The 23570-nt window shown below is 43.6% G+C and overlaps 1 protein-coding gene across 1 annotated transcript in view; it reads right to left on the reverse strand.

The window, feature by feature from the left end:
- Positions 1-23570, reverse strand: part of CIT (citron rho-interacting serine/threonine kinase) — a 3433971-nt gene that overhangs the window by 2467821 nt on the left and 942580 nt on the right. Inside the window, exon 11 of the mRNA XM_044069760.1 lies at positions 5514-5619. Coding sequence (XP_043925695.1) covers positions 5514-5619 — 106 coding nt within the window. The remainder of the gene's footprint in view (positions 1-5513; positions 5620-23570) is intronic.

Consider the following 23570-nt stretch of genomic DNA (forward strand, 5'->3'; position numbering starts at 1 on the left):
ACACCCAGGAAGTAGATGGGCCCCTGCCAAAAGCCTCCAGGAACATGGACTCATCTGTAGAAGGTTTTGGGGCTGACCAACCTCCCCTCTGGCGGAGGATCTCCATGATGTCTCCAAAGGAGACATCCTCGGGAGGTGACCTAGGGGAACCTTCTCCATCTAAATCCATGTCAGTAGTGAGGGACTCAGGGGAGTCCAAGTGCCTCCTTTTGCACTTGCACTTACGGGGGCCTTCTTCATTGGGCCTCTCTAAAGAGGATTTGTGAGCCGTGAGGGGTTCCTCAAGGGTAATAACCTGCAGCTCCTCTGGCACGGGGTGTCCCTGAGACAAGTTGATGGGAGTCACTGCCAAATCCAGTGGAGTCTGGGCGGAATCCGAAGAGATGGGCTGAGGTCTCAATCCTTGGGAGAGAACACTCTCCACCACTACAAACGCCAAAGGAGAGCGCACCTCCTTGGCATCCAAGAAAGAAGCTTTCCCCAGGTCCAAAGTGGGGATCAGAGCAGAAGCAAGGGTAGCCTGAGCTTTAAGGGAACAGTTTGGATCCGAAAAGGTCAGAGCCGAAGATGGATCCATTCTCTCGGGCCCAACTCCCTCGGATCCAAACTGGCCAGATCCAAGGAACTCAAGGTAACAGCCGAAGTCGAGATTAGAGGAACTGTCGGCGTCGAGCTACCAGCTCCAAAGAGTCTCAGATCCAAATAGCCCAAAGCAGCCACATGGATCGGGGAAAGAGAAATAGGATGGAAGAAGGGCATGGAGGTCCCCCCTCCAGAGGGAGAGGGGCCTGGCAAGACTCCCATCTGTATTTGGGTCTGAATGAATCTCTGCATCATCCTGTCCATGTCCATGTCCAATAGACTCAGAGTCAATCATGAAGAGGCGACAGACTCGGATCTGACTTGTCTGCGAAGCAAAGGTGAGGAAGGCCTCGGGTCTGAAGGCTCCATCGGCTCCAGTGAGAAACGGGGTGAGCGTAGTCTAAGAGAAGCTGGTCTTAGAGTCTTTGATGGTGGACTAAGGAAAGATTCCCTATCTGGAGACCTCTTGCGAGACCGATCCCTCTTCCTCTCAGTCTTCCTTTTGTCTTTCTTTATCCTCGTGTTCTTTTTCTTTGTCCTTTTCTTTGTCTTTATCCTTATCCTCCCCCACCCCAGCATGGGCAGGAGTTTGAGTCCCTGTCTGAGGAGGGGGTTTGGCGGGAGTACCAGAAACCAAGGCCGTGGAAGAATCCAGCATGGAGGCAGGGAGAAGATCCTTAGTAACCAATTTGGCCTTCCTATCCCTGAAGGCCCTAGAGTTAAAACCAGCACAAATTGCACACTGAATAGACAAATGAGGCACTCCCAAACAGATACACACAGTGTGTGACCATCGGCTGGTGACAGCTTATGGCCACACTCTATACATTTTTTAAAAACTGACTTAGTTTTGGGTTATGGCTGATCAGTCTAACAGTCACTCCTGAAAGAGAAAGCACACCACACTAGAGCACACACACTGAAGGGAAGTGGGCCTAGAGGCTACTGTAATGAGAAAAAAACTTTTTTTTTGAATTAGAACCGAGAGAACAGCGTACAACAAAGGGGAGGGAGGGAAGACTAACGACCACTTTCACACAGAAAAAATTGAAGTAAACACACTTACAATCCCTGAAGCTCAGAGCAATGGAGACCATGATGCTCACAATGGCACGGCAAACAAGATCTGAGGGAAGATAGGAGATGGTGGTGTATTATGGGTAGGGGGAGAAGCTTGGAGCAGATGCTAGAAAAAAAGTTGCCGGTTCGGATCCGATATGGATCCGAATACCGCACAGGTTGCAGATAAAATGAAGTTAACTAGTTCAGATCTATTGTTGGTGCCGAGAGGGCCATTGGTACCGATGATAAAGTCGGTGCTGTAGGAATTTTTGAAGTTCCAGCAGATTTCGGGACTGTGGGAGACATGACAAGCTTTGGTGCTGGAACAGTAGTAGTTGGTGTTGATTTGGGAATCTTGGCCTCAGTTCCAAGGGATGAGTCAGCACTTGGTCCTTGGTAGACTTTGATTCATGTAGTTTAAGAGATGCAGGAACTGAATGACTCCTTTTCGTGGGCTCTTTTTGGGAGACTTAAACACCTCTGCCTCAGACAAAGCCTCACCAAAAGGGCATTTTAGCAGCCATTTGAGGATACGTTTGTTGCGCCCTCTACAAGGGTTCAAATACTGAAACCCTTGCAGAGTTCACATGGCAACTGAATCTCCAAATGTGCCCCCCCCCAAACAATAAACACAAGAAAGATGCCCATCCAAGTTGGGCATCTTCCTGCCACATTCCTCACATTGCTTGAACCCTGTGGTTCCCTTCTGTTTCTCAACCATCTTTCAAAATACAAGAGGGCACGCACCCATACAAAAAAACTCACACACGCACACTAACGTAACTAACTAACTAATGAAAAATACAGAGTAAAGATTTTTTTTAAAACTCTACCAACAATGGTAGTTGGAAAAACATACTTGCAAACAGATAAAAAAAAAAAGGGGGGGGGGGAATACCAGCAATGGTATTTAAGAATTTACCAGAGTTAAGGGGGAAGGGAGGGGCCTATACTAATGATGGTAAGTAAGCTTTTACAGACAGGGTAAGAAATAAAGTAATATAAATCACTCACAGTGGTAACAACAAATATCAAGAAGGGGCAACAATTAAAGAGTTAAAGAGGAGGTGATATATAAAAATATATATCAAAAAATTTTGCACTTAACTGAGAGCATGGCTGACATGTCCGATTTTCTATGTGGCAAATGAGAAGTGAGGGGAAGGGAAGAGAGGCAGTATGGGTAGCCTTGGCTTCAGAGTTTCTGGCTGGCGCAAGCTTGATATAACAGTCAAGTCAGTTCTGAGGGTCATAACAGACACCCAACAGTCAAGACCGAATGAAGACTGACAACATCAGATGAATTGTTCGGCACGCACATTTACCACAGAAGCATGAAGAGCTGCCAAGAAGCAGATCTACATATTCTTTGGGCAATTTTGCAGCTGCTAATGACAGAAGAAAAGGTTAAACAATTCCAGAAAATGTACTGGCACTGCTTTAGAAATGTATTTACCGAAAGAAGTAATGAATATGTTGGCATCAGCAAAAATCAATGTCAATAAAAAGAGATTCATTGTCATTTTTCTTTCAAAGAAACAAGTTAGTCCGTGACTCCGTTCCAAAGCTAACAAAAGTAACACCAGTATCTTACAATCAGCTGAGAGATCAAATGCTTGAGAAGATACAGAAATCATATCCATGAATAGCAAAGTGCAAGAAAAAAACAAGAGGGATCATACCTTTACCACAAAAATATAGTTCACCATAAGTACAAAGTTACGCCATTTGTATCTCATGCAACTTGTGCAGTCATGAGCACATAAAGATAAAACATAAACAGATAAATTCAACAAAATATCTGCCAGAATAGCAAACAATCTAACAGAAGAGAAAATGAATTACTCTTCCGCTAAGTAACTAAACTCTGACTCTTTTCAGTGACACCTAGGCCACAAGAGCAAAGATAAAGATTACCCATATGCTTGAATAATCAGTGTAGCCAATCAGAAGTCTTACTTTGGGAGAACACTGGGTGGTGGGGGGTGATTTGCACAGACACTGAAGGAAGCTGCAGAAATCCATAAAGAGATTGGCTGGAGGTCAAGACAGAAGCATTACAGCTGTGAGGCAAAGCCCTAACCATAAAGCCACCATACTGCTGACAAATGCTAACATGCTCAGTAGCAAGTACAGAAGGCACAACATTTGTTTCCATTTAAAGAAGCAATGTATATATTACATATTTAGATAATTCAAAGTACTACAAAATAATAAAGCTGACAACTCTATGCAGGCATAATAACTACATTAAAACCTAAATTCTTGAGACAAATTATACCTCATGTTGTCACATCAAAAAAGATAGAAATTCAGAAGAATTGTGAATGAATGGAAATTCAGACATTTAATAATTACTTCACACTATCTGCAGCTGAACAGACAACTGCAGTGAACCATATAGTCAGTGATGAAGCACCATAGCAATAGCTATGAGGATTTACACTGCACAGGGTTTGAAACACATGAATAACCAAACTGCAGGGAAATACTAGGGTTATCTAAATGCCAAAGGTGAAGAGAACAACTGGCTAGAATATGCATAAATAATTAATTTTCAATAGTACTGAATACATTATTGTATAAACCTAAGTATTTCTACAGAATCTGAGAGTGTTCTGACTAAACACCAGGAACTCAGAATAAAAAAACACAAAATCTTTATGGAGGATCACAGCTACCCAAACAGAGTGACTAGACAAACCACTCAACATGAAACCAATAAACCCAAATATTAACTGAATATATTAATCAAAACAACTATGATAGTGGCAATACCCAAGATAACCTGCTGATAAATCTGAGATCCTTCTGCTTCCCATTCATGTTTATACACAAATCGTGATATCATCATCTTTAAAGTAACAGTAAAATCAAACTTAATCACAAATAAATAATCCTTCCTAGGTTTTAGAATGGAAACTAGAAATAAAAAGAAACCTTGGGATACAGTCCTCAATGGCACAAGGAAGCTTGTCCGAGGATACTATCAATGAGTTCTATGAAATTAACTTGTGCTTTCATGAGCACTTAGAGATAATACCTAAACATGCTAATTCAATTAAAAAAAAAAATCGCCAGAATAGTAAACTAAAGACATGCTACAGAAAAAGAGGTACACTTAGTTTTCAAATATGTCACTAATGAACACAATGGAAGTGAGGCCTGTAAATTTGAGTTCCACAAATATAAAAAGTGCAATTTGCAAGAAACTAGAGTGAATGTCAAAACTTGCAGAAATGCCATTAAACTATTTTTTCATGTGGCTTACAATCTCCTGTACCTCCCTACCCTCTGCAGCCTACATATATCAGCTCCTTGGAGTAAAGGAAGTATTCAGAGCTATGGCAGCCTTGAGGTTTTGCACATAACTGCACTATCTGTATCCTCAGTGTTCGAGTATTACAGTTATGATCTTTGGAATTTCAATAAGCACTTCACTCAGGTTGAGCCTGCAAATGGTCAGACTTGATCAGTGCTCTACACCTGTAAACAAACCAAAATAAATTAAATAAAAATTAAGAACAGAAGGTACCAGCTTGACCTAACTTTTTCAGATCTGATTACAAACTCATCTTGGTCTCAAATATTGTAAACAATACGGTAATCTTTAAGGGCATCAGAAAACTGAAGAAAAAACAATGCATGAATTCCCACTACATGTGGCCCTCTTGCTTTGAAATGCAAGACCTCTGCTATCCAAGTGAACTGCTTATAACAGCTCAGAGTATAGTCATTATGCCTGGTGGCTATGTTTTAACACATAAATTGATGAATTAGTGTACATCTCCTGGAGTTAATTGCATGCAGATTGATCACTATTCCCTAACATCCTGAATAAGATTGGACTCGAACTCCAGGCCTCTTACCTTGTGACACTTGTCCTGACTCTCCAGCAGCTCCTTGCTTTTAAGGAGCAACTTCTTCTCCATGGAATTGTTTTTTGCTGGGGAATCCACAATTGCTGAAAGTGGCCTAAAATTCAAATAGCGTACATTAGAAAAGGCAGAATTAAAGTGAAGCCTGTGCAGAAAAATGTACATGCTCTAATTCAAATACACATCTTAAACATTAAACCAGGTTCCATTATAAAGCTAACAGGATAAGCCCTAAGGCCATAACATGTGCACATGGCTACCAATATGTCACAAAGACTATTTTAAAATTACAGATGTGCAGGACCCAAGGAGGTGGAAGGATTCAGGACAAAACATATGTACAGTGGAGGCAGGAGTAGGGATTCAGGGCTAGTGATGTGTGTGTGTGTGTGTGTGTGTGTGTGGGGGGGGGGGGGATTCAACAGCTGCTTGGTTCACAATGCATGGGAGATTCAGGACCAGCTACATGCAGGGGTAAGGGAGACTAAGCATATACAGGGAGGAGAAGGTATACAAGACTAATGATAATGAAGGGCAGGAAGGAAGGAAGAAAAGTTTGGGACAAGAGATATACAGTGTAAGGGATTCAGGAATAGTGACATGAAAGGGCACATGGTTACTGTTGTGCAGGGAGAGGAATGCAATACTAATTATGTGTAAGGGGTAGATAGGGCGTGTGATTAAGATCTAGCAATGTGTCAGGTGCAAAGAGGAGGAGGGGATTCAGGGCTAGTGATGTGGAGGGGGTGGACTTCAGGACTTCTGGTGTAATGTGTTTAGAGGACAAGGAAGTTATGTAACATGCTCCAAGGAACTAGTGCAGTGCCACAACTCACAACATAGACATGCAGGGCACTAAGTGCAAAAGAGATGTTGGGAAGCCTACTCTACTGCACTTTAACCGCAACACCAAGGAAGGAAGTGTTGGTTCCAGACAGCAGGAATGCAGCTGCAGCGCAGGAGAAGTTACAGTGAAACCTAGGTGTGTAAATGCAAAGGACAGCATGGACAAGTGCATGCCAATTATGTGCTGCAGGTAAAGGAAAGCTGCTCCAGTAACAGCTTGTATCTTATAGGCAGAAAGGCAGAGAGAGAAAACAAACACACAAAATTATAAAAATGCAAAACTGAGAGCCAGTTTTAGTAGGTTTACTGTGGTGATCAGTAGCATGAGGCTAAAACACTACTGAACATCATATCACAAGTAGATGAGGGAGGTGTAGCCCAAGTGGCTCAAACACTAAGCTAAGTAGAGTGGGTAAAACAATGAACAGTGAATGCTGAAGTATCAGTGGCATGTGCACCAAACTGAGAACATATGCTAAAGGCCAGCAAACAGAATGCAAAGACTAATATCTCTTACGTCGTGTCTTCTACAGCAGATGAAGAGCCACCAGGTAACCCAAATATGGGGCAGTGGGGCGCAGAGGAACAACGCCAGTAGCATGCACTTATGCACAACAAATCACGTCTATTTCTGTGCAATGAAAGGAGTATGTGTAGAAGACAGGAAGAAAGAAACAGTCATACCAAGAGGGAAAGGGAACACATTGCTGGTGTCACAAAAGTATGGGCTAGGGACAAGAGTAGGTGAGAAATAGAGGTGCCAGAGTTTAGGTCATTCAGGAGCAATAGAGAACAGAAGGGCACAGGTAAAACAGCAATCTTCACAACACAGGAGATCAAATGTGAGGTCAGAGAGGTTGAGGAACACCACAGCATAAAGCAGCTAAGGGAGCTTGGCACGGTCAGAACCTAAGTAGTCAACACTGGTGGTGAGTATAGGAGAAAGAGGTGTGCTAGTGGATCAAAAAACATATAAGCATAAAGATATGCCAAGAGAGGAGGATAACAGAATGGATGATAGAATAAACAAATCAGATGGACAAAGTAGGTTATGATCATGAAGCCTTCTGTTTATGCAAGCAGATGTCTGAAATAGTCCAAGATGTAGGGTAGAGGAGTTGATGGCTTAGGTCATGAGCATTTCAGTCAGCTAGTACAAGTTTGTAATACAAAGGAACATATTCTGGATGTGGCCCTGCTGGCTCTGTGGTACAGAGATAGAAAGCTAGACTGCAACCTAGAAGTCATGGTATCAACCACCAACTAGGATGGGACTGAACACTAGAAGGCTCATCCATCCTAAGGGAAGGAAGGCAGACCACTTGTTGCGTGACTGCCCCACAACTGGGAGGTAATGTAGCATGGCTAGGACAAGCACAGGCAACAAGCAGTGTGGTGTAGCAGAGCAGCCATATTTAAAGCTCATGCATAGAAGCAAAATTATCACTGGGGCAGCACTGCGGGATCAGATACACATCAGGCTCTTATAAGGGGTAGTGAGGGCCAGGACCAATCACAATCCTGATAAATGCCTGGATGGCAACTTCCGGTGACTGGCTCTCACCTAAAGGAAAGGCAGGGACAGTTATGTAATGAGAGGACAGATGACAGGTAAAAGAAAACAGCACACAGCAGAGGATGTATACACACAATGCCCCTTGCAGTTGGTTACAACCTCGGGCTGCTCCACTTATAAAGATGTTAAACCAGCTGAATGTCCAAGTTAAATAAATTTCTCTGCCACAGTTATAGGGTGAATTGATGAAGGATGCGTCTCTTGGTTGGTAGTTAAAAAATGGATTGTGTGTTAAAACGGGATACTATGAGTGTGAAGCTATGTATGATTCAGGATATGAACATTATGATGTGCCATTTTCCACCGGTAAAGAACTGAAAAAAAGTTTCTTGTGACTAAATGTTGAAGTCACTAGTAGTTTGGAAGCTACACAGGGATGCAAGTTTGACTGCCTTGTTTGCAACTTAATGAAGCGACTAAGGTTGGCTGTGTGCAATGAAATGGAATGTCTGTTTTATAAACTGGAAGCCACATAACCTGCTATGGAGCAAACATGCATGATTCAGGATACGGCAGGTGAGACAGTAAAGTAGATGGGACTACAACTAACTGAAATGGAAGAAAAGCCAAGAAGGCAATGTACAAAGTTTCAGAAAGTGTATAAAAATTAATTTGTTAAGAGTATGTGAAAAGCAAGATATGAAAAAAAACTCTGTGGTAACCTCAAAGGTGAAGAAGTGCCAAATAATTAAGTCAAATATGGAAAACCAGCACCAATTCTGACAGTTCTTGACTTTTTATTAATATATATATCACTGAATATAACTGAAGGTGGTATTCAAGGAGAAAGTTGTTTATGGAAAGGAGGCCTGTACCTATGGAACATCACTTGCAATTTGTGGATATAATGTGGAAGTGTATACAGAGGAGGCTGAAATTTAAGCCTTTGGTTCCAGTGACACTGAAAACCTTTTTGGACAGTAAATCTTGATGCTCAGAGGTTCAGATGAAGTAACGAGAAAGATAATCAAACTGTTTGACAAACTCTAATGCAAGTGGAGCAAAGGCACAAGGTGACTAGCGAATTACTATTAGCACCTACCCCAAGAACAGTGGGGAACGGCTATGAGAAGATGCCTTCAACTGAAAGGAAACAGGGGTATGTAGGCCATCCCAGGAGTAAGACGTCTGTAAGGCACTACATGGAAGTATGTACTGGGGCATTCTAAAGATATGTTTTGCTAAAAATAAAATAATGACCACAATTCACTCGATATAAGTGAAGGCTAAAACTGCCTTAAAATGTAGTAAGCATTTGTTTGTATATTTCCTAATCCAGTAAAATAGCTGGAGAATTCTTTCATGTATTAACTACATACACTTTAATAAGGCAAGAAGAAACTGAGGCATGGTACTGTAATAGTTGAGACCTTTACCTCAAAGAAACAAGGTCCAGGCTTCAAGCCCCATCTCAGGCAGGGTCTTTGTGGTGTTCCTGGATGTTTCTGCCTTACGGACAAAGGTAATGTGTTTGAACTCAGCCATCCCACTGAACCAGAGAGTCATGGGCAGCAACACAGACTCCAGATGTTGCCAATCAGGAGAAGAGTTATGTGGACTAACCACTTTAGGCATCAACTGTGGTGTGCAGTATCCTTTAAAAGGGATAGCACAGACCAAAAAGGGTATGCACAGTGATGGCTCAAACCACTCTGTGCTGTGAAATTTGACTCTAGGCAATTTGGTCATGTTGAGCAACAGCACAAAAATATGGGTGGGATATGGTTCTTTGCTTGTGATAGCTAGGGCAGCTTATGCCAGTTACCCATGCTAATGCTGGAAGAGGTCTAAACATTAACAACCAATGTGTGCCTGCCATGAAGTCCATCAGCCCAGAATCAAGAAGCCACTGGCAGGTCGGCAACAAATCCTCCTTACCTGGAATAGCTTTGTTGAGTGAAAGCTGGATTGTATATAATAAAATCAACCTGCCAAAAAGAAAACTAAGGAATGGCCTGGAAGTGGATGACATGACAGTGAAGAGGAGACTGGATATTCTGTATACCAAGAGATGAGGTGAAAGGGCAGTGTCTCTTTGCCTAGGATTCAGAGTCCAGTACTCTGTGAGAGGACAGATGTGAAAATGCTGTGGAAATCATGGTGAGAGACAAAAGCATTTTTCTGAAAACAGTGGGGGATGACTAAGTCATGGCACTCACACACACATATAAAGATGGAGTGGTTGTCATGATCTTAGCCTATGCTCCACACAGCAGGACCGGCTGTAATGGCAAGGAAAAGAAGGCATTAAGGCAGCAGTTGCAAATCCTCTACAATAAAGCAGGACAAAATGAGTTGATTTTGATAATGGGTGACCTGAATTTTCATATCAGGACAGATAAAACTGGACAGGAGCGTTCACATGGTTCGGACAAGAACAATAATAATGAAGCAGAGTTTATTCTGGACATCTGCCTGACAAACACCTTAATGGTGGATAATAAGAAGTTATGTACCTACCATAACGTTCCATGTTAGTTGTCTTCTCTCGCCTTCTTTCTTGCTTGATGGGTTTGCTAAGCTCGAGAGTCACTTTTACCAGCTCGAGGCAGCCCCATATCCCATGATGCAAGGCAGATCTCGTTTGATGACAAAGGCAATAGCACCAAGCATAAAACACTTCCCAAAGGAAGAAAGAAAACTTACAGGATGGAAGAAGGACCAGGTCTGAATGGTCTTCAGCATAATTATTTCTTATAACAAGGTCTGTCCAGGCCTGGGGGAAGGAGGGTCGAAAGAGAGAGGCGAGAGAAGAACGTTACGGTAGGTACATAACTGCTTGATGGGACCGGCCCCTAGCACCTCTATCCTGGGTGGCTCAATGGAACAGACTCTTGAGGACTGTAGAGCCAAAGCTGGCTCTGTCCCTGGAGGCCAAGTCCAATTTGTAATGGGAAACACACAAATAGTGTCTAAAGGAAGTCTAGCTTGAAAGGCTGTAGAAGTAGCTAAGCTCCTAGTTGAATGTGCTTTAGGTTTTGAGCACAGCTGTTTTCCCTGAGCAGATAAATTTCAGAGATGACGAAGAAAGCCATCTGGACAAGGTCACTTTAGAAACAGGAAGGCCTTTTTATTATCCGCATAGGAAACAAAAGTTGATCAGATTTTCTAAATTTTTTGTTCTGTCCAAATAATATCTAAGTTGACGGTGGACATCAAGATAATGTAGTTTTTGTTCAGCTCTGTCTGAATAGTTTGGGAAAAATACAGGAGATCAATGGATTGATTCAAATTGACCTTAGGCAAAAAGGTCGGATTAGTTCTCAAAGATACTCTGTCTTTGTGAAAACCAAATAAACCGATAGAGCATGAAGTTCAGACACCCTCCTGGGTGATGTAATAGCCACTAGGAATAAAGTTTTCCAAGAAAGAAATTTCAGGGAACAAGAAACAGCTGAAGAATCAAGGATGTCAGCACTAAATTTAGATCCCACTGAGGAGGAGGATTCCTGATTGGAGGCTTTAGTAGGAAAATTCCTTTCAAGAAGGCCCTGCAGAGCCTATGGGACATAATATTATGATCTGCTACCCGACATGAAAGTTGGAGATAGCAGCCAATTGAACTCTGACTGTGGAAGAAGAGGAGCCTGCATGAAAAATCTCTGCTAAGAAGTCCAGGACTGCCTGAACAGGGGCAGTGAAAGGATCAATATTCTTGGCCTTAGCCCAATAACCATTTGCTTGTATAAATCCTCCTGGTAGAGGATTTAATAACGGTACTATGATTGTCTCTAACTGGGTTAGAGATCAAAGGAAGCCTGGCTAAGGAAGGAAGTGGAGCAACCATGCTGTGAGGTTGAGAAGGGATAGACCGGTGCAGCTGACCCGATTGGTGAATCAGAAGATCTGGCACTGGGTCCAGATGCCACGGCTGCACCAAAAGGTGATGATGGAGAACCAAACTTGTCGAGGCCAGTAAGGGGCAATGAGAATCAATTTGGCTCTCAAAGCGGTAGCTTTCTGGATAACTTGAGGGATCAGAGGAAATGGAGATGGCCTGGTAGAGGGAAGAGACAGAAGAAGTCTGGACATTTGCTGTTTATTCCAGAAAAATCTCTTCCGCTATAGATTGCTTGAGAGACCACTCGTGAGGCATGAGAATAGCTCTGCTCAATCTGTCCGCTACAATGTTGGTTTTCCCAGGTACCAGAAACTGTTTGTTGATATACCAAACTACAGACATGTTGTCTGTGTGGCACTGCTCTCATCTCCAGGACATTTATGTGCAGATGGTACGAACCATCCTGCCCTGATAATGACCCCCACCCGATCAGGAGGCATCCGTGGTGACAGTGGTTGGTGAACCTGAGGAGATGTGATCCACCAAGCAAGATGAAAGTCTGTGTCACCAGAATCTGGTGTGACATAGGAGTGTTGTTTACGACCACTGTGTGAACAGCATCCACTGAAGAATGCGAGAAGACCCGAGCCAGGGAAGAAGAGTAATGGCCGCAGCCATGAGGAGAACCATTCTGGCCTGTACTTTCTTGTTGGCCAGAATGATCCTGACATGACTCTGAATGTCTGAAACTCTTTGATCTGTAAGGGTAGCTGACATCCGAACAGTGTTTAAGTTTTGCTTATGAAGGGTAATAGACTGGCAGGCGATAAGGATGACTTTGTTGATCGAGATGCCCAAATGAGAACAAAGATTTATTGTGTAATCCCTGGCTTGTATAAGCTGATGCCTGGTGGTGGCTGACAGGAGCCAGTCGTCGAGATACGGAAACACCTGCTCAGGTGAGCCGTGACCACTGCCATGCATTTGGTGAACACTCTGGGGGCTGTAGTGAGACCAAAGGGCAGGGCTCTGAACTGGAAATGACTGACTGGACCCCAGCGGAGAAATCTCCTGGGCGTCTGTGAATTTTGATGTGATATCCTGAAGATCTATTGAGCACATCCAGTTGTCCTTCTGTAAGAAGGGCAGAATTGACTGAAGAGTGACCATTGAATCTTGTCTTCCTCACAGACTTGTTGAGTCTGCTGAGATCCAATATTTGTCTCCAGTCTCTCTTTTGGGGACCAAAAGAACCTTGTAGATTCCGGCTCTGAATGGTCTGTTGTAACTGGCTGAATGGCTCTTTATTGCAGTAGTTTTGAGACTTCTAACTCTGCAATTTGGTACATCTGGAAGGGAATTTGAGGAAAGGACTTTCCTCAAAGGAATTATGTAACCCTTGGATATGATCGACTGTACCCATCTGTCTTGAGTGAGGGAATGCCAGGCTTCTGGGTACAGTGATAATCTTCCCGACTGCCTCCAAGGAGGGACAGCCGGGCAACATCTCAGGGATGCTGAAAGGGCTTGTCAGAGAGAGGCTCTCTGTTTCTGGTTTTGGACCCCTCTGCCTCTAGCTGTTGTTGTTACCCCTCTGCCTCTAGGGTGACTCCTTGGGATTTATGGAACCACATTTTGCCACCTTTCTGTCCTTTAGGTAAGGTCTAGAAGGGGTGGAAAACCTACAGCAGAAAGAGTCTTGCCGTCTGCTCGCACCTGGTCAAAGTTTCCTTCACCTGAGGGCCAAACAAAGCTGACCCATCAAAGGGAGAATTTGTGAAGGGCCTTAGGGATCTGCAAAAGTCACATAGCATCCAGGCTTGGCGTCTAAGAGCCACACCTGTACCCATCAGCAGCATATGATATTAGATGGAGGAGTTTGCAATGTTTTCTTGAGCCCCTGCAGCTGTAGGATCCTGTACTACTTCACCCAGCTCGGATATCCCTCTGGAGTCTGGTGAGTGACATAGGTAATTCAGCGAGCATAGCAAAGGTCGCTGAGGAACATCCGCCACTGCATCTATCCATGGTCCTAGAGTCCTTATTAGGAGGATGCGGAAGGATCTGCAGTTCTTGGTGGCAGCAGCCACCACCATGGCATCAGTGGGGACACCTAGTGAGGAATTGCTTGTCACACTGGGCAATGATAAATTTTGAAGGCCTCCTAGGGACTGGCTCTACAGAGTCAGGAGCAGGAGGTGGAGGCCGAGATCCAGCGCCTCTAGGTATACTGACTCATCCTCAGAGGGATTGTTGGTGGGCCAGTTTCCCTCTGTTTAAGGAGTTCTAGGATGTCTGAGAAGGAGACATCCTCAGAGGGGGATCCTCTGACTCATCAAAGTCAGTATCTGAAGTGATAGACACGGGGAGTCTTTCCTAGGAGGATCTCAAACATCAGGAGAATCCTCGGAAGAAAATTCCCAATGGGGAAACCTGAGGCGGAGGATCTCTGGGTCCTGTAGCAAGAGAAGTGGCAGAGATGTCAACAGGCACTATAGAGGGAGGAGCTAAGGATAGCTGCTGACTGATACCAGTGGCCAGCACACTCTCATCTCACCGATGCTCCCCTCCCAGGCAGGTCAAGGAAGGTCTAAGAGGGAGATAGGTAGAGGCTGAAAGAACAGAAGGGGTATCTGTCCTCCAGCAAGCTCTGGGGTAAGGAGGAGGAGGGAACTGTAACGGGTGTGGACCACAGTCGCCTGTTGAGACGGACTATGTAACATTTGGGCCAGTGCCTGTGACAAGTCATGGTCAGAAAGCCTGGAAACTATAGACCCTGTCGGAGCCGACAAGTTCCGAGCCGCGATCGTCCGACGGCGATGCCTGTGCTACATGGTGGTCGGTCACAACCCGCGTCGATAGCGGAAGCAGTCGATGCAGCATCGCACCGATTTTCCTGCAGGACTCTCTGGCTGAAGGAATGACATATAGCACAGGAGTCCTGCAGGTGAAGGTGTGACCGTCTGTCAGAGACATCTTCTGACAGCTCTTTGACATGGTGTAACACAACACACACACACCAGTCAAAGAATTAAATTAAATTAAATATACCAAAAGGGTATAAGTAGAAAAACACACACACACACCCTAACAGGGGGGGGATGGGATGGGTAAAGTTTGACTAAAAAAAATAAGAAGAGACAGGAAATTTTCTGTCAGAAAATCTTTAAAATTAACTTAAAACTAAAATTTAAAGGGTTTTTAGTAAAAAGGGGCTAAAATATCGAAGTATTAAAACACTTACCAGGAGCTGGTAAAAGGAGGACCAGATCTGGGTTTGCATCATGGGATATGGGGCTGCCTCGAGCTGGTAAAAGTGACTCAACCCATCAAGCAAGAATGAAGGCGAGATTGACAACTTAACATTACATGGTTTGATCACGTACCACATTGACCAGAATGCAAGTCAAGTAGACTTTACCCTAACAAGGAAAGGGCAGTGGGATTTAATAAGAGATTGCAAAGCCATCTGCAAAACAATGGTAACCACAACCAATTGCAGGCAGTGGTCACAGGAGGCTCTAACAGCAAGAGAGACAGTGATTACTCATGTCATCAGCACCCCACGAAGAAGAGGAAAGAGAGTGAGCAGAAAAAAAGAGAGTGGAAGCATCTCAATACAGCATGTATGAAGATAACAAAAATGATCCCTGGCTGAGCCAGATATGGAAGTAAGATATATACGGAAAACTGGTAGTTGAATCCAGAAAGAAGTGGGGAATAGAAAAGACAGCCCAGGATAAGATGGAATACTGGCTGATTAACAAAGGCTGAGAAGTTGCAATGACAAAAATAAGGAAATGGACAACCTCTATCCACTTCTGGAACGTGAATAAGCAGATGGTGAAACACCATCAGGCTGCAAGGCAACAACAAAAAAAAAAAACAGAAATTGCTGCAGATGCCATAGGTAAAATCCAATACCACTTCCTTGCAAGCTATAGGTCCCCCCTATGACCCAGGAAACCCACAGCATGTATTGAAACTTATTAGAAACACTAACCATCCAACCCAATACCATAATCATGGGTGACTTTAATTACCCTACTATTTACTGGGAATCATATAAGACATCAAATGTACATCCCTGGCTGTGTCCTACATGAACTCAGGCAACAGCTCTCAGCACCGCTAGGCACTCTATTCAACCAAAGCCTGTGCACTGGCTTCATCGCAGCAGAATGGAGGACAGCCACAGTCATCCCTCTACACAAAGGTGGAGTGTCCACCGACCCAGGCAATTATAGGCACATCAACCTAACTAGCCTGATCTACAAGGCCATGGAAGGCATTATCATGAACCTTATAAACAAGGACATTGGCAACCTGAAAACACTTGATCCCACACAATCTGGTTTTGTCAAAGGGAGATCATGCCTGTTGAACTTGGTCACCTTTTTCGAAACAGTCACCAAAGCCATGGATGAGGGCAAGACAGTGCACACGGCCTACCGTGACCTACCCAAAGCCTTTGACACTATTCCCCACTCAAGTATAATAGATAAACTCTCCCAGCTAGGCATCAACCCCTATGTTACCAGATGGGTAGCAAACTGGCTCACTGATAGAACCCACTCAGTCAAAATAGGGGAAGCCACCTCTAGTACTAGACTCATAACAAGTGGCGTACCCAAAGGATCGGTCTTGGGGCCTCTACTGTTTGAGATATACTTTTCAGAGGTGCAAGCCAAAACCAGTGGTCTGTAGCTGACCAGGTTTGCAGATGACTGCAAGCTGGGCACTGTCATAAATTCCCCTAGTGGTATGAACATCCTGCAAGAGGGCCTTAACCAAACTAATGACTGGTGCCAGAAGCATGGTCTCAAACTGAATGCCAAAAACACATCATTATTCCCTTTGGGGAAAATGGTGTCCCCAATAATTATCACATTAATAACAATGCACTAAGCACACAGTCAGTAATGAGGGACTTGGGCGCCCAGGTTGATAGCAACCTGACTTTGGACCACTATGTTGCCTCCGTGGTATGGAAGGCTTTCTACATGGCCCACCACATAAGTAAGGGTATTTCATCCAGAAACAAGGAGGTCATAACATCCCTGTACGCCTCCCTTATCAGACCCATTATCGAGTACAATGCCCCCTTCAGCATGTACCTTGCCAAGTACAAGCAGCAATAGGAGAAACCACAGAGATTCCCGACCACGAAAATCAAGGGTCTCAAACACCTATCCTATACAGATAGGCTAAAAGCCCTGTCCCTCTACTCAGTCTCGTACAGACTGCTCAGAGGTGACCTGTGTCTGGCATACAAGACCATCTCAGACTCAGCCTTGATGGAGTTGCTGGATATCTGTAAGTCAAATTCCACTCATGCAACCTGCACGCAAGTTCTCAACCTGGTCTGTGACATTAATAGACCTTGTTGGTGGGATAGATTTGTGTCCCAACAACTCCCCATCTGTGGAATTGACTTCCTCTCAATGTCAAGCAGAGTACCTCACTAGCCCTCTTTAAGAGGAACCTGGACGACTGGATGGGAAACAGAAAATATACCACTGAGATCCCACCTGTGGACAGGGAAAACAGGTGCTGACTTTATGGGAACATGGGTGAAATTCTTGGCTAGCCTTATAAGGGTCTCTGGGCCAATAGCCTAGTATCATTCTATGAACCTATGAAATGTCTAGGATCAGGGATGTGGGGTTAGCAATCCCAAGATGGTGATAGCAGGTCTTATAGCCTCCTCTACGTGGAATCATGCACCAGCAAGAGGAAATGTTAGATGCCCCACCATAATGTAGGTGCTCAAATCACCTACCAGGGTTAAAGTTAGGACACTAACAGAAATACTCATTGTTGGGAAACCAGAGAGGATGCAAACACTTCCATGGCTGCCTGGATGATATCCGCTGAAGTGGAGTCTCATCCCACCACTGTCACCCAGAACAGGGGAATGAATAGGTTTAAGACATATTGAGAGACCCCTGATTGTTTCAAAGCAGGCATGGAGAGAAAAAAAAATAAGTTCTACAAATTGTAGAATGGAGGGGTGGGGAGGCAGAGGTGCAATAGAAGGAAGCAAGCAAAAGAGCATCAAAAGTAGTAAATACAACAAAAGTCACAAGTGAAAAAGATTTGACAGATAATATTAATACGGGGGGAGGAAGCCTTTTCTTTTAAAGGTATAAAGTAGTAAGGAGAAGGGGAGGGATAGACTTGTCCTGGATGAGTAAAGATGATAGGGAAATCACAATACATCTGGTGAAAGCATAGACAATTAGAGAATATTTTGGCTTTAACCTTTAAAAAGGAAAGCAATAAGGAGAGTCCCATCCATGTTGGGAAGGAGGTAAGGTAGAACTGAGACACTAGTGGAAAAACACTGCAACAGACTGGGGGGATTGAAAAGGAAATGGCTTCCTTTAGGGAAGGTAAACTACAAGAACCAGAAGGCTGCCTATCATGATCCTGGGGAATCAGATCAGCATGCTGGCAACTGCCTGATGGAGGATCTCACAAGATCAATGGTCATAGTAAAAAGCCTGAAGAATGGCAGAAAAACTGTGGTACCCTTTTCCAAGGGGAGAAGCAGAAAAATTCCAGAGAGCTACATCTCCTCAGTCATGTCGAGTGCACATTCAGTGAGGTGCCAAAAAGGAGACAGGAAATGGGCTTAAAATAGGGGACAGCCCCTCACTTCAGCAAGGGGTGCTCTCTCTAAGCAGCCCAACCCTTCTCCCTGCATTATTAGTGATGGTTTCTTCAGTCTCCACCAGGGAGAGATCAATGCTCTGTGTGCTTCTGGTTGCATGCATTACCCCCCCAACCCCAAAAGGCAAGCAGGCCACTGCTCTTCACCCCTTCTCTTCCTACCTGGCGCTTCCATTTCTGAGGTCACTAACTAAACAGGAGTTGGCAGATTCACTTTCAAGGCTCCGTCCCCTCTGCACCATGAAGTTAGTTAAGGTCAATAGGAGAATCCATAAGGAAAAGGTTGGCAACTTTCATATAGGACAAGAAGCAACATGAATTCATGGCCAGAAGAAGCTGTCACTCAAAGGTGATACCATTCTAGGAATGGGTAATGGAAGAACTTGATAAAAGTGCTAGTAGCCATGGATCTACATGGAATTCACCAATACATTTGCCCTATTCCTGTAAAGGTGGTAAGCAGGAACGATGGACAGAGTGGAGATGGCTACAATCAAAAATGGGGGTCTAGAGAAGGTTGTGTTAAAAATTAAATAATGTAAACAATAAGGAAAGTAGCAAGTGGAATGGCACAATAGTCAGCTGTGTGTGTGTGTGTGTGTGTGTGTGTGTGTGTGTGTGTGTGTGTGTGTGTGTGTGTGTGTCTACTTCACTTGACCTAAAACTCATTTGACTGACTTTTATTTGACCGACACCCAAATGACCTAAATTTCAAATTACTAAACTCATTTGACTGACTAATTTCACTGACTTTTAAGACAGAGTAGTTATGGGTTTTCCTTCACCTGTGACACGCTTGTGATAAAAAGAACTACTGTAACTTACAGTGCTGAATGTCACAATATCGATAGTCATGTAGAAAGTAGTGTTGTAGTGTTTCTAAATGTGAGGTTGTCTCTCTACATTTTTATGGGAAATATCTAAAGTAATTTTGTGAATGTTTTGTGCATCCCCAGCAGTAGTGGCAGCGTGTAGAGTAGTGTAAGGCAAGTTAAAGGTATATGACCTTTTCCCCACTGTAGTGCGATCCTGGAGTTAGTATATATAATTAGGGGGATGTGAGGGGCACATCCCCCCAACACTGGTGTGTGTGCGGGGCATAGCCCCCCCACCTAATTTGGTTATACATTGTCCAGTTTCTGTTAAGTAAGTAGTTTTTATGTTCTGGAAAGAGTTCGTTATTGGTGTTCTAAATGTGGATGTCTATGGTTTAAGATTTAGTATGCTGAAATTCAGCACTGTAAGCTGTCGGTGAAATGAGTCAGTCAGATGAGTTGTCAGTAATTTGAAATTTAGGTAATTTGGGTGTCGGTCAAATGAAAGTCAGTCAAATGAATTTTAGGTCAAATGAAGTAGACCCACATGTGTGTGTGTGCGTGTATAAATACACATATGGGTTTAGTACAAAACGCTTAAAAGTAAACACACGTTTGGTCAAAATTGTTTGGTTGACAGAAACGAATGGTTGACATGCGAGCGAAACTGGCAATCATTGGATATGGGGTTAAGTCTTTTTCCCCCTGGGACTGTACAATCTCCAAGTTAGTATACATAATTATTAGGGGTCTGGGGGTTTACAGTCCCCCATATTGATGATGCAGCAGGGCTTGCCCACGGTAAAACTGCTTTTTTATTTTGCATACTCCAAGGTTAATCTTCAGAGCATATGCACCACCCTGTTGATATTTTGTCTGTTTGATGTAGAATAATACTCACACAAACACACATATATGTGAGGGAACAAAGAACAGGATCCACTTGTTTACTGATAACACAAAGATTGTCAGCGATGGGAAATGGAGAGAAAGGTACAATTGTGTAAGTACATTTACAACAGCAGCAGATGTTCAAATGATCACTGCCACAGTAGTCTTAGCTATATGGGTTACACCCTGCCAAGGATACAATACCTGACCAGCTTCCAAAGCTTCAGGGCACGTTCCACGCTCCCAAAGATTCAGTCAGCTCCAGCTGAGCTGACTAAAAAGACAAGTTTGGGCACCAAGCCCTTCAGCACTTTTCAAGTCAACAGAGAGAGAGAGAGGAAGACTGAGCCCTGAAAGGTCAGTGCTAGGTGCAAAAAAAAGTACTCACACCCTGAATAAACACACTAGTTATACAGCTACACTATGTTCATCATATTGATGACAGCTACAGTATCCTTAGCTATATGGGGAAGGGTCCAGCAGCCCCTGGAGATTGGCACTAGATCTAGAGAAAGAGTCAAGCTTGTAAATGTATGTAGAGATGACCAAGTTGTTTATTCTAAAATAGTTCCAGAATTCAACCCTTTCCAAAAAGCCATAGATGAAGCCAAAGTGCTGGTACAGAGGGTCTTGATCATGCCTAGAATAGTTTTGTTGCATTAAGTATAAACCAAAGTTATGTATTTATGATAATAATAGATTCATGCCTGATTTTCATCTAGTTCAACATATGGCTTGTAAGCACCAATTTCAAAACTTCCACAGTTCCAGGGATCTGTCTCATCCCCTACCCATAATCCCATGAACTCCACCCTAGTACTTCAGATCGAGCTTGCCCTCGTATTATGACTATATATTACAATATAGAAACCGAAACAGGTCGGTTCACAGACAGGGTGCAGAGTAGCAACTACATGGTCATCTCAAAGCCACAGGTGTCAATTTGGTATGGAGGTAGGAGGGAGCGAGGTTGATCCGGATGAAAATCGGACAACAAAGATCTATCATTATGGTAAGTACATAACATTTATATCCAATGTTTTGATTTTTGCCCACTTCAACACAAGGGACAGATTCCCAAGCTGTCTCTCTGGGTGTTATCAAGGAAGGACATTCTTGAGAACAGTAGAACCAAAGGAAGAGCAAGATCTGGACTGTACATCCACTTCATAATGAGACACAGAGGTATGCACTGGGGACCAAGTTGTTGCTGCACAAATATCATCAACTGGAAGTCTCTGAACAGGCCATTGAGGTGCTGCTTATTGCCCTTGCTGAATGAGCTTTTGGCTTGGATTGTAAAGACAAACCCTTCTTGCTATAGACAAAGGAAATGCAGTCTGAAAGCCATTGTGAAAGGGTAACTTTGGTAGCAGCTCTAACAAGGTTTGGTTTTGAGAAAGCAATAAATTGTCTAACAGAGTTTCTGAATTGCTTTGTCTGATAAAGATGGAACCTGAGTTCATGATGAACATCTAGGAAGTCAAAAATGTACACCACTTTGTTTGAGAATCTGGGGAAAAAATACTGATAAATCTATAGATTGATTCAAGTTTGTTTCGGATGACACCTTTGGAAGGAAAGATGCACTAGTTTCAGGAGAAATCCCGTCCTTATGGAAAATCAAAAATGACTGTAATTCAGAAATCCATCTGGCTTACATGACCACCACTAGGAAAACTGTTTTCCAAGTTAGGTACTAAATGTCCACTGTGGCTGGAGGTTCAAAGGGGGGTTGTGTAAGAGCTTGTAGCATGATGGTAATATCCCACAGGGGAAATGGGTCTATAATGGGACGACATAAAAGAAATGTCTCTCTCAAAAAGCTCGAGATCTTCAAAGAAGTTATGGAAGTGTTATTGTGGCCAATATGATATTTTGAAATTGCTGCCATTTGAACTTTGACAGTGGAATAATAAGAGCCTTTGTGAAAAAGCTCAGACAAAAATTCTGAGATGGGTGCAGAAAACAGGTCTGAACCCTTGCACACAGCCCAAATAAAAACTCTTTTCCATTTGCTGTGGTATATCCTTTTTGAAGCAGGCTTCTGGGAAGATAATATAATCTTAACATACTGGGAAGTCTGGCATCTTTTGACTATGGTCAGAACTGGAAAAAACAAGTGGTTAGCTTCATGGTGATCTGGTCCAGCAGAGGCAATCCGGACAAGTGAGATAGAAGACCTGAATACTGATCCAGCATCCAAGGTGGATGTACTAGTAGAGGCCATAGGAAGGGGAACCCATGTTTGTCAAGGAGAGAAGGGAAAATTAGGATTACTTTGGCCTTGCACTGTATGACTTTCTGAATGAATCTGTTCATGAGTGGTAATGGAGGAAATGCATAACAAAGACCCAGGGATGGACCACAGCATCCCTCCGTGATTGCCCCTGTGGAGGGATCCCGATAAAGTAATTGTTGCACTTGTTGAGACAGGAGCAAAATAGGTCACAGCAATGAAAAAACTGAAGTTGTTTCTGTTGGACTGAGGGACCACACATGAGGCATTAGGATAGTCCTGCTCAATTTGTCCACTAAAAGATTGGCAGACCCCAGGATGTGCACTACTATCAGTAAACGGTGTGAAGACATTCCCACTGCCAAACTCTCATGGCCTCTCAACACAGTGGGGTAAGAACAGATTCCTCTCTGTTTGTTGATGTACCACACAACTACCATGTTTGGCTCTATGGAAATCACACTCTGGGAGAGTACATCCTGGAAGGCCTGCAACACTAAGATACCACTCTCATCTCAAAAACATCCCATGTGAAGACTGTCCTCTAAAGATGACCATGTGCCTTGGATCATCCTCCCTTCGAAATGCCCCCACCCTAGAAGGCAGGTGTCCATGGTTACTACAAGTGGCAGATCTGTGTGAAAAGGTCACCCCTTCAGATACTGAAAGAGAGGTTATCCACCAAGTGATGTGTTGCCGGCAAATCTTTGCGAGTCGAAATCTTCACATGTAATGAGTTAAAGTTCTGGGACCACTGCATGGCTAGACTCCACTGAAGCACTCTAATATGGTAGCGGGCCAGTGGGATTATTAGAATTTTGGATGCCATTAGACCTAGTAGATGCAGAATCAACTGTGCTGGAGGGACAGGGATGATGAATCACTTCCACGGCTGTTAGACGTAAAGATGCAACCCTGTGGTAAGAGTTGTTTTGAGGTGGCATCCAATGAATTTTATTTGCTGGATTGGTAAACTGACACTTGGAAAGGTTTACTGTTATACCTAGGTCCAATAACAACTGGGGCAGAAGGTCCAAGTAATGTAGTAGCAGATGCTCAGAAGCAGCAGTTACCAGTCAAATATTGAGGGAGGGGAAGACTTGGATCCCTAGTAGATGCAAGTGCGCCACTACCACTGCCATTATCTTGATGAACACCCTGGGGGCTGTGGTGACGCCAAAAGGCAGGGCTCTGAACTGGTAGTGATTGTTTCTCAGGCAGAATC

This window comes from Protopterus annectens, chromosome 4.part0, assembly GCF_019279795.1.
Source record: "Protopterus annectens isolate FY-2018-M chromosome 4.part0, PAN1.0, whole genome shotgun sequence".
Classification (NCBI taxonomy): Eukaryota; Metazoa; Chordata; order Ceratodontiformes; family Protopteridae; genus Protopterus; species Protopterus annectens.